The 15,515-nt window shown below is 41.9% G+C and overlaps 1 protein-coding gene across 1 annotated transcript in view; it reads right to left on the bottom strand.

Annotated features, from left to right (window-relative positions):
- Positions 1-15,515, bottom strand: part of LRRC28 (leucine rich repeat containing 28) — a 33,796-nt gene that overhangs the window by 3,658 nt on the left and 14,623 nt on the right. Inside the window, exons 4-8 of the mRNA XM_069985108.1 lie at positions 9,017-9,054; positions 8,238-8,375; positions 6,005-6,211; positions 3,712-3,814; positions 1,424-1,599 (exon numbers count right to left, since the gene is read on the bottom strand). Of these exons, the coding sequence (XP_069841209.1) occupies positions 1,424-1,599; positions 3,712-3,814; positions 6,005-6,211; positions 8,238-8,375; positions 9,017-9,054 (662 nt within the window). The remainder of the gene's footprint in view (positions 1-1,423; positions 1,600-3,711; positions 3,815-6,004; positions 6,212-8,237; positions 8,376-9,016; positions 9,055-15,515) is intronic.

The raw sequence follows: 15,515 nt of genomic DNA, 5'->3' as shown, positions 1-15,515 counted from the left end.
TACTATGGTACTTTAAAAGCAAAGCAGACTAGGACGTTATATCATTGCACTGGCCCCAGCAACAGGGTCAGTGTCCAAGGGTGACTAATGAGCAGACAGACTTTCTATGATCCTCTACACATATCTATGTCGGCCAGAGATTTGCTACATGAACACTTCCTGTGTGTGGACACGAAAACAGGAAGTGCTGCTTAGCTGGGACTGGTCGCCGTTGGGATGGACGCAGAAGAGTATCACTTGTTTTGTATTTTAATACCAGCCTTAGCTCTTACCTTAATATTATCTGGGGCCAGATGAATGGATAAATGATTGTTTACTATGTTAAGAGAACTATAATAATTTTTTTAAAACAGAATACGTTAGCTCTATATCATGCTCAGAGCTGCAGACATGGCCAGATAGGGTAATAAAGCAAACAATACCTGACTATTAACGGATGTCTGAGAGCAAAGTTATCAAGTGTTGTAGAGGTTGTGCCAAGCTGCTGCATGCATGCCTCCTACCTCTCCCATCCCTGCCCTGAGGCTCAGTTCTGAGAGCCAAATCCTGTTCATCAATTAAGCAGAGCAGGGAGGGAGAAGGCACATGCTGTAGAGCGGTACAGCCTCTGAAACTGGAATATAAAACATGATTTTAGAACAAACAGCCTAAGAAACAGGTATCATTTGTTTTGTCAGCTCTCTTTCCAGGTCTGCAGCTCTTAGCATGATATAGATCTGGCAAATTCCCTTTAAATAATAAGATTAATATGATGCACTAATATTAAATATTATAATGCACTCATGAATGTGCCAGACAAATGCGGGGTTAGGTTGACAAGAAACATCTTTGTCTCTATTGGTATCATATAATCTGATCCAAACTAGTGCTGCTGGCTGAGAAATGTTTCTTTATAACCCCCCACCCTCCCATACCAGGTCTCTTTGGGGTTCACTAAGTCAATACGGGGAGGCAACTATAAGCACTCTTCCAACTCTATTAGGGAAACATGTTAATGTTCCTAATCCTAACCTGTCACATCAATAAAATGTCATAGATTTTCATTAAAGTTGGAACAGCTGGGTGATTGAACACATGGCAGACTTTTATAGAACCACAGGGCAGTTGCTTTACAGCACTACCGTATGAGTCATCTTCTTAAAGAGCACCAGTCCTAAGCATTTGCCAAGATCTGCACACAACCACCATCCTGTCATAAACTCATTCTCAATGTTTAGCATTTAGGAACAGAAGCTCTGTTCCAGAGTGTAGGTGCTAGAACATACAGGTAGGAGCTGCCCGGAACAACCCCCATACAAAAATGGATTTGCCGTCTCAAATGAATCCCTTGTCTAATCCGCCGTAGGCAGCCATGTTTCCAGCTAAGATAATATTTGTGACCATGATTTCCTGTTTTGCTAGTAACAGTATGCAAAAAAATCACCTGGTAAGACCGAGCAGAAAGCAGCATGGAGAGAACGCAGTGCCAGTTCTTGTAGAGGCAAAACTGAGTCAGTGGCTAAACCAATGGACTTCACCTCGGCGGGGAGGTGGACACTTAGTGGCCCAGAGGTGAAAGAAAGCAGCTTTGTTTCAGACATGGGAATAGGCGAGCCACAGCTGTGAGGATGGAAGGAAGGAAACTGTTAACATCACAAGGTGTCTTTCTTTCCTGGAATTCTCTGACATAGACTTCTACATGTCTAGAGCAGCCAAACTAGAAGAAAATATAACCCAAGCCCCTAGCAGGCAGCCATTTCCTTACTTCACAATTTTTTAAGTTATTTTTTGATAAAATGGAATGGTTTTAATTAAATAACACAAGCTCCAGCTCCATAGAACAAGTCAGCAAAAGAAACTAAATATACTCGCAGGAGGCACAGGAACAGTCTTTATAAAGAGGATTAAACAACATATGTGAAGGTATAGGTATTATCCCCAAAACAATACAATACTGGTTCGGTGGAGCAATCAAAAGACTAGAGGAAGGAGGAGAGCTAAGACTAATAGGAAAGAGGGGGAGGAGACATTGGTGGAGGGCAGATCAGCAGCTAAAATAAGACAAGATAAGTATACAAATAGGTAGTTAAAGAGACTATGTCACTAGTTTATGCTACCCCTAGGCAGCATTCACACATTCCATGTTCTGCACAGAACACGATTGTGGAATGCTTGTAACCGAGTCCCCCCTGCCCAGGCAGCATCTGTGATAAGATACTGGGAGCGGGAAAACTGTATAAATATGCGCTGTGCTGTAATGACAGCGCCACACAGAACATGTGAATGCAACTTAGGGGTAGCATAAACTAGTGACAGAGAAGCTGAACAGAACGATGTATCACTTACATTGTTCTGTGCGGCTGATTCGAAGATATCCTCCTGAATAACATGGACACTAAGTAGTTCTCTCCATTATGTGCATGAGCCCAGTAGTCCTGGATATTCATGAGAAGCCGAAAACTCTGCCCACCAGCTGCTGATTGGCAGTTATCTTTCCATGCGGTGTATGGGCAACTGTCAATCAGCTGGAGGGTGAAAAGACTGGTAAAGCAAGAATGCCATTCTCTATTTTATTTAACCATTGTACAAATGTAGGGCAAGGACCTTAAAGCGACTCTGTACCCACAATCTGTCCCCCCCAAACCACTTGTACCTTCGGATAGCTGCTTTTAATCCAAGATCTGTCCTGGGGTCCGTTCGGCAGGGGATGCAGTTATTGTTCTAAAAACAACTTTTAATCCTGCAGCGCTGTGTCTAACGGCCGGGGCTTACATTTGTATATGCATTAGGCTGGCACCAACTCTCCGTCCTTTCTCCCCACCCTCCTCAACATTAGGAATACTCCAGGAACATTGTTCAATATGCACACAGCCCATTTTCAGTATGCACACAGGTGGGGAATAGGAAGCAATCTGCCTGGAGCATTCCTAATGATGAGGAGGGTGGGGAGGAAGGACAGAGAGGGTGTGCCAGCCTAATGCATATACAAATGTAAGCCTGGCCTTTAGACACAGCGCTGCTGATTAAAAGTTGTTTTTATGACAATAACTGCATCACCTGCCGAACGGACCCCAGGACAGATCTTGGATTAAAAGCAGCTATCCGAAGGTACAAGTGGTCAGATTGTGGGTACAGAGTCGCTTTAAAATTTAGAGGTAAGTGCTCTCTGACATGTTACATCTTCCAACAATCTTCTGAAACCTTGGGGAACCAAATATTATCTTTGTCTTGAGTAGTATACTACCCAGACATGAGCTTAAAGCAGGCAGCCATTTCCAATCTCTTAACAGTGGAAATTAGTGATCATATCCTGGCCTGCATCCAGAGGGCCTCGGTGCTGAGGTTTAAACAAGACAAGATATATGCAAGGAAGAAGGGTTTTATACTTTTTAGTGAAATAAAATGAATAATTTTTATTTGCTGTAACATAAAGGAACTTTTTTTTTCCTTTACCTGTCTGGTTCCTCATGTACTTTTTATTACACTGAGAATATTTGATTTATGTGGCACTTGGAGACGTCAGAGATCTGGTTAACATTTGATACAGCTTTATCTAGGAAGCGTCTTTGAACTGTGCTGTAAGCAAACAACATTACACTATTCTGTCTGATCAGAGAGCAGTCAGAGAAATGCCAGGATGAGGCTGACTGTCTACTGTTCAGCTGATCACTTGCATCAACCAATGATTTGTAGGTCAATGCAATTTTGCTATGGAAACAGGGCTGGACTTACCCACTGCAGCCAATCACTTTGTTGTACAGATAGGAGGGGAGACCCTTCAGCTGAATATTGTTGTCTACATATACGTACTGGAGCTCCCGGGATCTTCCCAAGTCTGGATTTACAAGTATATATAACAAAACTATTAACAACAAATACATAAGCAACAGTTTGTTTTTAATTTTTGCAAAAAACAATGAATAGAAATGTAAGATCAACTTTTACTTAAAGGGTGCCTGTCATTTAAAAAGATTTTTAAAAACTTGCATGGTTTCAATCAAAGTGGGGAGCTCCTAAAATCCCTTTCATGGTGTCAAGCTATTTCTCATGCAGGAAGCAGGAACAAAACTGGATTGTTTGCCACCTTTTTCTTCTCTGGCCAAGCACAACAAAGCATATAACCTACTGCTGTGCCTCAGTTTGCTGGGGTATGACGTACAGTACACTACTATAAATGGCATGTGATGGTAGAGGGGGTTACTGATGCATTGTTTTTTTCAAGTTGCTATGTGAGCAGAAATGAAAGCAACTTCAGAAGCACAACAGGATAAAAGGGAAGCTTTCCTTTACCTTTCAGGGACAGTGTAGATCCTCTGCAGGATGGAGAAAGTCTCACAGAGTCCAGAGTTGCTCTGCCCTTCTCCTGCACATACCAGAAGCTATGCCCCACCTTTTCCATGTTGCTGTCTCTGTTACTTCAGAAGTACTAACCTTACAACAAGCAGTGAACAGCAGATTGCAGAGAAGTAAGACACCTATCGGTGCAATCTTTGGAGATTTTTTTTTTTTTCCGGGCCAGTAAATATTTTTGGTAAATAAAGTGACTTACAAAATTGTTACAGACCACATATGCTATCATAGCAGGGAAGATGTTTGAAACGACAGCGACCATTTCATATTTTGATACAAAAAATACAAAAATTGTTTTCCTTTAATAAAGTGGCGTATTAATGGAGGTTGTGACCTGCCCTAATTATTAAAGGTAGACAGGTGAATTTTTAACATTCCTGGTTTATATGTCTGCTGCTTGCTGGTCCATGAGTTCACGGAATCTCAGCCAAGCAGAAACATTAATGTCATTCTCTTATACAACATTCTCTCGAAGGTATCCACCATCTTTCGGCTGGGGGGCAAAGAGTTCACTCTCTCAGCTGCTTCAAGGCACGGCACAGGCTCTCTCACCTTAGTGTCCTGTCAGCAATGATATAACATAGAATTAACCCTGTGCATACGTTTTACCAGCTCCTCCTGTACAGGGAAGGTTCCCTTGCTCTACAGCATGCTGTCACTCTGCTGGCCCCTTGGCCGTAGCCCAACACATTATTTTTTATCACCGCGGCTCAGATGTTGGCAGCTGTAGCACTATTGTCTGGAGAGTAATGCTTGTGATTTACATTGAGCCATGGACTGGACGAGCGGTGATAGCCAAACTCACACAAAGTCCAAATATGGGAACTTCTGCTAACTGTGCAGAAGGGACAAAACTGAATGATGTTTGTACAGAGGCAGCACCTTGCCAAGAGCACATTGATGTGGTACAATAGACATTTCAGGGAGAAGGAGAAGATAGCAATGAAAAATGACTCATGTGTTAACTCCTGCATTTCAGGGGAAGAGGATCACACGTCACGGTAATGGTAAACGTCATTGTTTAACCCTATCAGGACAGATAATATTGCAATCTTATGTTTTTATCATAGTATAGCATATTTTTCTCTTAATCTAAGTTTGCTTTTAGCAGCTTATGCATAGTGCAAGAAAATGAGCATAAGGCACCATACACATGCTACAGCTCTTTGTTTCAGAACTGCAGAACTAACAGAAACAGTCTCCCAAAAGCAATAGCTAGAATGTATATTTGTTGCATAATTCTTACAGTAAAAAATAAAATCACTTTGCCCCCAACATTATCCACTTTGATCCCATAGACTGATGTTCAGAGCCAAAAGTACCCATCTGTAAAAGAGTACCAAACATCCTACGGATAACATAACTGGGGGTACAGAATACAAGACACTGGTATAGTATAGTAATAATCATTACTTTTACATTAGGTTCAGTCTGAATACTGCATAGGTTAATGTCCTTGACACTCTATAGTGTATAGATGCCAAATTTTATGACTACATAAACACTATTTTAAATGACTGTTTATAGACATCTGAGGCAAGATGTCTCACATAATGTTGACATTTACAAGATTACAACTGGCAGATTAGTTTATAATGAACATATACAGTACAGGCAGAGCGTAGATAGAGTCTCTTAGTACTCATTGACTTCCATCTTTCTCCATTACACTCACCCAAAGGCAGAGATGCCAGTCGATTCCCAGCCATGGAGAGCTCGTTCAGACTAGCTAACTGGCAGAGGTGGCGAGGAATGCTGCACAGAAAGTTTCGATCCACGGTCAGGTAACGCAATGACTGGCATAGGTGCAGCTTTTCTGGTAAAGTGACCAAGTGATTGGTGGAAAGATCTAATGTCTGCAGTTCTTTCAATTTTCCAATTTCTATACATTAAACAAAAAAAGGAAATGTCACAATCCCACAGCAAAGAAGCCTGCAAGATTTAATTCACAAAAGAAGCAAATGTAACCCCTCTTGTAATCTTTTGATTCGTTCTTTGAATGTCCACCTAATGCATCCAGTGCTGGTGGTCACACATGCTTAGTAGCTCAGTTCCACCACCAGGACAGCACAGGAATGGCTTATCATGAGCACTGGATATGATAGATGAACATTGTGATAGGGGATCAAAAGAACACCAGGGGGCACAATAAAAAAAGGATCCAATATCTACTTAAGACCCAACCACTTTCATAGTGGGGTAGAAACAAGTAATAAAAAAGCAAGGCTGCACATGCACATCGGATCTATGATATATTTTAGTGCTGAAAAGTTTTGTTTATATTGCAAGCAGGAGAAAAATAAGCTAAATAAGCTGCTGCCAGAAGACTAAGCAATTAAGTATATAAAAACTATTTTTATATACACTTTAGGATGCACAAACTGCCTGCTAATAGAACCTAAGAACTAATGCCACCTTACTAATGTTTTATGGCAAGGTAAGCAAAATCCTTTTCTATGGCTACTGCTTTGGGCTGGTTTCACATCACAATTTTAGTGTATGCTTTGTGTGTATGTAAAAAGCATACCTTTAAAATTGTTAACAAACATAATTTTTTTGTATTAAAATTTTTATGCTTTTCCCATAAGGTCTTAAAGAAGAATTCTGGCCATTTTTAAGATCTAGCAGCCCGCAGGGGCAGGGGAGAATTTGATAACACGTACTTACTGAGCTCTCTGTGCCATGGTGATGGGTGAGACCGGCCCCAGGACCCCCACCGGAAGGTATTTTCCCCGAGTTGTGATGACGGAAAAATGCCGGTCCTGCTTGATTGACAGATCGTTCAGTCAGTCAGTGACTGGAGTAGCGCCCCCCCCTCGTCACTGACTGGCTCAACAGCCAGGTCATCAGCTGGGTTATGATGTGTGCAGTGTTGAGATTCGGAAGCCTGGTGGAGGTCCGGAGGCAAGTCCCACCGCTCACCGCAGGCACAAGGAGAGGTTAGTTCCTACTTGTTATCAAATTCCCCCCTGATGGCTGCCAAATTTTAAAAATGGTCGGACTTCTCCTTTAACAGCTATGTAAACATAAGCAAACCGAAGAAATATTTGGTATGCTATGCCATCCAATAAAGAATAAAGGATACAAACATTAATAAGGCAAAACACAGTCGAAAGCTACGCATTGTGTACTATGTTCTGCCAATAGAAATCTATGGGTACATCTATGTTTCAATACATTTTTCATTAACTGAAATGTATCCGTTCAACATATTGCAAAATTGTGATGTAAACCCATGCTCCATAACTCCCAAATATGTAAAAAAGTTCTCCTCTACAATGGAATTACTTCAAACCATTTAACAGAGTATTCCCTAAAATAAGGCTGATCTTAGGCTATCTTGAGCACAAGCTCTACAATCTCCAGGGGGTCTTGATGTGTGACAGCAAACGGCACCTTTTTTCTGCCTATTGGAGGACAGCTAAGCCAATGCCATTTGTAAAAGAAGAGATTCCGAGCAATAGAAATATTATTAAATAAATGAATGTAAAGCGGTTCTGAGACAAAAGACAACTTTGAGACCTTGAAAATATGTTTTAATTCCTGGTAGAAAAAAAAAGTTTCATTTTACTAAATGCTGCTATAGTTCAGTCATTTTGCATTGAATGCCCCTTTGATGTGGTTAAAACCAAATTTTTCAGAAAAATAGTATGTAAATTTTAGTACAAAGATATTACGCTATCGCTCTTTTATTCTTCTCCTGCCACAGTGAACAACATATCAGGGTTACAAGAACATCCAGGAAATCAGCCCGTACCTGGACAGTTGCAGTATTAATCACACAGCATTTCCTTTCACTACCACTTCAGCATTACAAGAAAGACTCTTGGTTCTGACTGGCAAGATGTGAGGGGTCTCAGACACCTGCTGGCTGTGCGAGACAGATGTTCACGCAGATCACAAGTTACCTGGAGGAAGGAACTTCAGGCGGTTGTTTGTTAGCCGTAAATGACGCAGTGATCGAAGTCTTCCAATGTCGGGGCATAGGATTTCAAGTGCATTATCACTGAGGTCCAAAGACTGCAGCTTCACCAGGGAACCAATGGCTGCAGAGAGCATAGATTGGTTATGTTGTGTTGCACTTCTTTTAAACTTTGCACATGCTTAAAGGGGTTATCCAGTGCTACAAAAACATGGCCACTTTATTCCAGAGACAGCCCCACTCTTGTCTCCAGCTTGGGCGGGGTTTTGCTGCTCAGTTCCTTTGAAGTGAATGGAGCTTAATTGCAAACTGCACCTGAACTGGAGACAAAAGTCTTGTTGTCTCTGAAAGAAAGTGGCCATGTTTTTGTAGCACTGGATAACCCCTTTAAACTTACATAGTAATAGTTGCATTGAGCACACCAATTCTCTGCAAACTTTGAGCCTGGAGTCCACCATATTCATGAGCTGCTAGTTATACCCAATAGTATCGGCAAAGCTGTCAATCAGCAGCTGGTGGGGGCCCGCAGCTCATGAATATGACACTCAACGGCCTCACATTTGCAATTCAAGGTCTGAAAAAAGCTGGGAGACGACCGACAGCTCTTGTGGGAGCTGAAATGGCTGCCATCGGCGGTTGTCACTTATGAAAAGGAGCAAGATTCACATACAAGAAACTGCTGTACAGAATTTATGAATAGGTGATTTTTTTTTTGAAGGTAGGTACAAGTACATTATCCAGGGTTGTCACATTAGAGACACTTACCTTCTGGGACAAAGACAATGTTATTCGAGTGGAGATACCTTCAGAAACAAGGAAAAAAAACAGAACAGCTGTTACCCTGAAGGACTTGTGCTAGGACACACATTTCCAGACATGGTAATGTACTAGAAGCATCAAGGGCAAAGAAGAGATACTGTGCCTGTATACTATGGAGAGGCAGGCAAGGAGGAATAAAAGCCGGCACTTCTTTGACTCATTTTTGTCCCTTCTTATTTTTAAGAATCAAAAGTTACGGATACAATCACTGACCTGTAACAGCATATAAACGTTTCATGTATAATGTTCAGAAAATATATACAACCAATATTTAGGTGTTGGCGCTCCCCTGACTCCTATATAGTCAACATGGTTTGATGCTGTCAGAAAAGATTATTGATCGTCCTTACTATGATACACACTAGATTCGGTTGCAGCTAAAAATATAAAGTAATAAAAAGGTAACCCTTCAGTACTTTTCTGATGCTGTAAAATAAGGGCAACAGTTAGCTTTAAGACCAGCCAACACCCAGCACATACATACATACATGTTTACCTATTTAGGTCCTAATGCTTGCAACAGAGTGAGGACCTGAGGGACTACGTATGAGGGTGGTTTGGTGCTCTCCCCACTAGAAGACACCCCTTGGCAACAGGCTTCCTTCTCTGGAGAGAGTGATATCTGGCTATTCCCGTGTTTTAAGACTCGTAACTGAGGCTCCACGGACCCCTTTTTTGCATATACAGTGGTACCTTGGTTTTAGAGTAACTTGGTTTAAGAGCGTTTTGGTTTAAGAACTCAGTTTTTCAAAATTGTGACTTGGTTTAACAGCATTGCTTTGGTTTAAAGCTCCCAGTACTGGGTGGGAGCGCGAGTGGAGAAGTGGCATGGTCTGCATTTCTTATGGTAAAATTTGCTTTGGTTTAACAGTGGATTTGAATTACAAGCACGGCCCCGGAACGAACTATGCTAGTAATCCAAGGCATCACTGTATATATATATATATATATATATATATATATATATATATATATATATATATATATATATGCATCTATAAGAAGGAGTTTACAGATACAAAACAAAAAAAAAACCCTTCCCATTTTCTATTCCATGAACACATCTAGAATGACACAGCAAAGCCAGGTAATGGGAAATGACTTTTACAGCAGTCTGTGCGTGGTGCCAGATGCGTCACAGTAACTTTTCTGCTCTGCTTACTGTTGGAGAGGGTGTCCAGACACTGTCCTCTCCCGCCCGCCTGCCTGCAGAGACCGTGCCCAACAAGATACCCAGGGAGGCTGAAGGGCACATTGAAAACCTAGTGTCTGGGAACTGGCGTACTTCCTGCTGGCGACAGTGCCATGTTCAGATACTCGATCTTGCCTGCCCTTCACTTGTCTTAGGATGGGACAAAGCTGACTGCTGTTTGTCCCACCAGTCAGAAGGACAATCTACCATCCTCAATCCCCCTTGTCTACAGTAGACTAGGATTTTAACTCCTTACTAGTCAAGACGCTAGTGTTCCAGCTCTACAGTACCTTGTCTAGACACAGCCCAGATTAGTCTCCAGCAAGTTTCATTTTTATAAACTGTAGTCTGAAAATCTAGGATTTTTCTACACTTGTGTATGGAAAGAAAAGCCCAAACTCTAGGTCTGAATGTTACAAGCCTTATAAGATCCAGAACTCATTAATAATACGCTTTATGTGTTAATGTAAAGTGAGTCACTACAAGGCGCCAATTACACCTATTCCAAGGTTATAGCCATGACCGACAATCATAATGAGCAATAAAGGGATTTTTTATAGAAGACTCAAAGTCATCAACCTTTATGCACATGGCAGGTACAATTTTGGGCTGTGTAAAAACATACTATGTAAATACTAAAAGTAAAGTAAACTTTAGACAGTTCCATATGCATGTCTGGATTATATGCCCTATGAATCTTATAGCCCAATGCATAATACTCATTTATCCAGGTGAGTAAACAAGTAGGGAAGCAGCAGTCCACAGATACAAAGCCGCACTCCTCCTTCATTCACCCATTGCTGTGCCAACCCCACAATAGGATTTCTTTTCCACCATTAATTAATGTGGTATCGAAATGTTGCACATAGATGGGTGATAAAGAAGAACTGCAATGATTTCTTACTTATTGTTTTGGACATGTGGAGTTGGTTCTTGTGGAGCTTTGCACCCAGTCTGAGCTATAAACCCCTATCACACTGCCATTCTGCTTTTGCATATTGATTTATCCAGGTACATATGGTCCCCTGATGAGATCAGAATATATAGAATGAAGACATTTCTTTTAGGGTATTCAATAAGGTCTTTTATTGTTAAGACAAGGTACTGATGCAGCGTCCCTTTTAGAGGTGATCATGCTGTACGGGAAACAAACCCCTCAACCAAAGATAACTAGGCACAGTGACAGCCCTGAAGCCAATTGCGGCCCAGTTCAGAAACTTGTAACTGGTGGATTTTGGTAAGCTCATTCTATATATCATACATTGGTTGCATGTTAGTGCGCTTACATGAAAACCTGGACATTTTTCTTTAATGGTTTCCTACATTTTTCCACATGTAATATTTCTTTGAGCTTGTAAATAAAGATTTTAAAGGGGTAGTCCAGTGAAAAAAAAATCAACTGGTCAGATCAACTGGTTTCGGAAAGTTGTACAGATTTGTAATTTCGAAAAGTTATACAGATTTCAAAACCTCAAGCCTTCCAGTACTTATCAGCTGCTGTATGCAGGAAGTGATGTATTCTTTTCAGTCTGATATAGTGCTCTCTGCTGCCATCTCTATCCATAGCAGTGAAAAATACCTTAAAAAAAACTTCTCCTGCTTTGGACAGTTCCTGTCATGGACAGGGGTGGCAGCAGTGAGCACAATGTCAGAATGGGAAGAATACACTACTTCCTGCAGGACATACAGCAGCTGATAAGTACTGGAAATTTCTAACTGGAAATAAATTGCTGATAATTTGATTTGAAAAAAAAAAACAAAACAAAAAAAAACCTCACTCTCTTTAAGGGGAGAGAAGAGACAAAAGAGAAATAGCTCTTTAAAATGTAAACTTCTCACCAGTATATAGCGCTGGCCTAGGAATTTTTTTCCTGTTTTGCATCTTATATTGAATGCTATAAAGTCTAAAAAAAACTACCTAAAACTGGATTTGTAGCTCCCAAAAAAAACATAAAAAATACTTGTATTAGTACTTAAAGGGGAACTCCGGATAAGGAAAAATTGATTTCTATTAAAAGTACATTAAAAGTTATACAGATGTGTCTATACATTTTATTACCGTATCTGTGCAGTTCTGCCACACTGGTAGCTGATAGAAATCCAGGAAGAATAATGGCCTCTGTGCAAATCCACATTGTTTCCCCTCTTAGGAGACAAAGATTCCATGCCTCTGTCTCACATTGTGTGTGTGTTTGCTGAGATCAGGCTGATGATGCAGGCAGGGGGCAGGGGGCAGGGCATGATGTCACAGGAGGCTTGGCTGGATACCCCAATCCCCTGAGTGATTCACCATCTCTGATCAGCCAGAAGCAGGTGTTGCACTGATTTCTCTGTGCAAAAGTGTGCAGTGAAATTAGGGCTGTGTTCACACATATTGGAGTGTCATTGCAGTACTGCAGCGTATTCACAAAAATAATGCAGTAACACAAGTAAATGATGCTAAACGGCAGAGAGGATCAGAGCCTTATTGTGGGGCTCAACCTCAAAGATAAAAGATGCTTGATCATAATATGTGCGTGGAAATGAAAAGAAAAAAAAATCAAAAAGTTCTTTACTTTATTCCAATATCAGCGTTACAGGGAGAGAATACAGCGTGCTGTGTGGTGCTAAAGGTAGAGAATACAGCGTGCTGTGTGGTGTTACAGGTAGAGAATACAGCGTGCTGTGTGGTGTTACAGGTAGAGAATACAGTGTGCTGTGTGGTGTTACAGGTAGAGAATACAGCGTGCTGTGTGGTGTTACAGGTAGAGAATACAGTGTGCTGTGTGGTGTTACAGGTAGAGAATACAGCGTGCTGTGTGGCGTTACAGGGAGAGAATACAGCGTGCTGTGTGGTGCTAAAGGTAGAGAATACAGCGTGCTGTGTGGTGTTACAGGTAGGGAACACAGCGTGCTGTGTGGTGTTACAGGTAGGGAATACAGCGTGCTGTGTGGTGTTACAGGTAGAGAATACAGCGTGCTGTGTGGTGTTACAGGTAGAGAATACAGCGTGCTGTGTGGTGTTACAGGTAGAGAATACAGCGTGCTGTGTGGTGTTACAGATAGAGAATACAGCGTGCTGTGTGGTGTTACAGGTAGAGAATACAGTATGCTATGTGGTGTTACAGGTAGAGAATACAGCGCTGTGTGGTATAACAGGTAGAGAATACAGTGTGCTGTGTGGTGGTACAGGTAGAGAATACAGCGTGCTGTGTGGTGTTACAGATAGAGAATACAGTGTGCTGTGTGGTGTTACAGGTAGAGAATACAGCGTGCTGTGTGGTGTTACAGATAGAGAATACAGTGTGCTGTGTGGTGTTACAGATAGAGAATACAGCGTGCTGTGTGGTGTTACAGATAGAGAATACAGCGTGCTGTATGGTGTTACAGGTAGAGAATACAGTGTGCTGTGTGGTGTTACAAGTAGAGAATACAGCGTGCTGTGTGGTGTTACAGATAAGGAATACAGTGTGCTGTGTGGTGTTACAGGTAGAGAATACAGCGTGCTGTGTGGTGTTACAAGTAGAGAATACAGCGTGCTGTGTGGTGTTACAGATAGGGAATACAGTGTGCTGTGTGGTGTTACAGGTAGAGAATACAGCGTGCTGTGTGGTGTTACAGGTAGAGAATACAGTGTGCTGTGTGGTGTTACAGGTAGAGAATACAGCGTGCTGTGTGGTGTTACAGGTAGAGAATACAGTGTGCTGTGTGGTGTTACAGGTAGAGAATATAGCGTGCTTTGGGCGGGGAATGTGCAGGGTGGGGGACTGTGATGAACAGCTGACAGAAAGCATTGCATTCTGGAACCTGTAGTACTGTGTACAACTGCTCAACCAGGAAGTGCAGAAACACAAAACAAAACAAAACCCTCCAAAACAAATGGATTTTTGGTAGTTTTGAAACTGATATAGACAAGTAATGCTTTATGCTTATGCAAAAGTTTCATTTTTTTAACCTCTACCTGGAATTCCCCTTTAATTCATTGAATTTCCATTACAGTGGACATACCACCATATGTGCAGAAGAGCACAGAGTGAAAAAGTTATTTCCAGGATCTAATTTCTCTAACTAGCTCAGTAGAATCCAGACAAGAAATGGGGTTATCTATGTCTGGGCAATGTTCTCTGCCACAGACTGAACTGGGGCATACAGTCCTTGCAGTGACAATGGCCATTCAGCATCCTCCAGCACTTTCATTGACATTCTTTCATGGCTCCTCACCAGAAAGCACATTTGTCAATTATTTAGAAAAAAATTTTTCAGTTTTTTTTTTTTTTTAAACACAAAACTTAAAATATGTAGCCTAGAATTGAAGCAATTTGTATATGTCTTGTATTGCAGTTTAACCCCGCTGACTCTGTGCCCACAAGCGACTCTGTGCCCACAATCTACCCCCCGCCCAAACTGCTTGTGCCGTCAGATAGCTGCTTTTAATCCAAGATCTGTCCTGGGGTCCGTTCGGCAGGTGATGCAATTATTGTCTTAAAAAACAACTTTTAAACTTGAATAGCAGAAAACCTGCCGGGAGCATTCCTAATAGTGAAGAGGGTGGGGAGGAGGGACGGAGAGGCGGTGCAAGCCTAATGCACAGACACTCTAGGCCACGCCAATTTGACACAGGGCTGCAAGTTTAAAAGTTGTTTTTTAGGACAATAACTGCATCACCTGCCAAACGGACCCCAGGACAGATCTTGGATTAAAATCAGCTATCCGAATTTACAAGCAGTTTTGGGGTGGGGGGTCAGATTGTGGGTACAGAGTCGCTTTAATGGAGATGAGCTGCAATACTAGACTCAGATCATAGTCAAGGGTGCCGCTGTTTTAAAAAAAGTAAAAAGTACATTTTTTTTATAATCCTAATAACGAAGGTAATGTGTTTTCAGAACAATTTTGCTTAAAGGATACCTGTCACCCCCCCCCCCCCCCCGTGTTGGGACAGAGCCCGGGCGACCCCCTGGTGGAGACCCTTATACTTACCACGTGCACGATGTCTCGCTCCTAGACCCGCTCCCGTTACCGAGATATCGCCGTCGGAAGCCCAGCGCGCGCGGTTCCATTCATTCTCTATGAGCGTCGGACTCATCTCTGGTGAGCACGCGCTAGGCTTCCGACCGCGATATCTCGGCAAAGGGAGCGGGTCCAGGAGCGGGACTTCGTGCACAGGGTAAGTATAAGGGTCTCCACCAGGGGGTCGGCCGTGCACTGCCCTGGCTCCGGGGGTGACAGGTTCCTTTAATTTTCCACTTTTATTTAAAACCTATGATCATCACATAA

Source organism: Dendropsophus ebraccatus, chromosome 1, assembly GCF_027789765.1.
Source record: "Dendropsophus ebraccatus isolate aDenEbr1 chromosome 1, aDenEbr1.pat, whole genome shotgun sequence".
Classification (NCBI taxonomy): Eukaryota; Metazoa; Chordata; class Amphibia; order Anura; family Hylidae; genus Dendropsophus; species Dendropsophus ebraccatus.
This window is presented reverse-complemented; position numbering and strand designations above follow the sequence as displayed.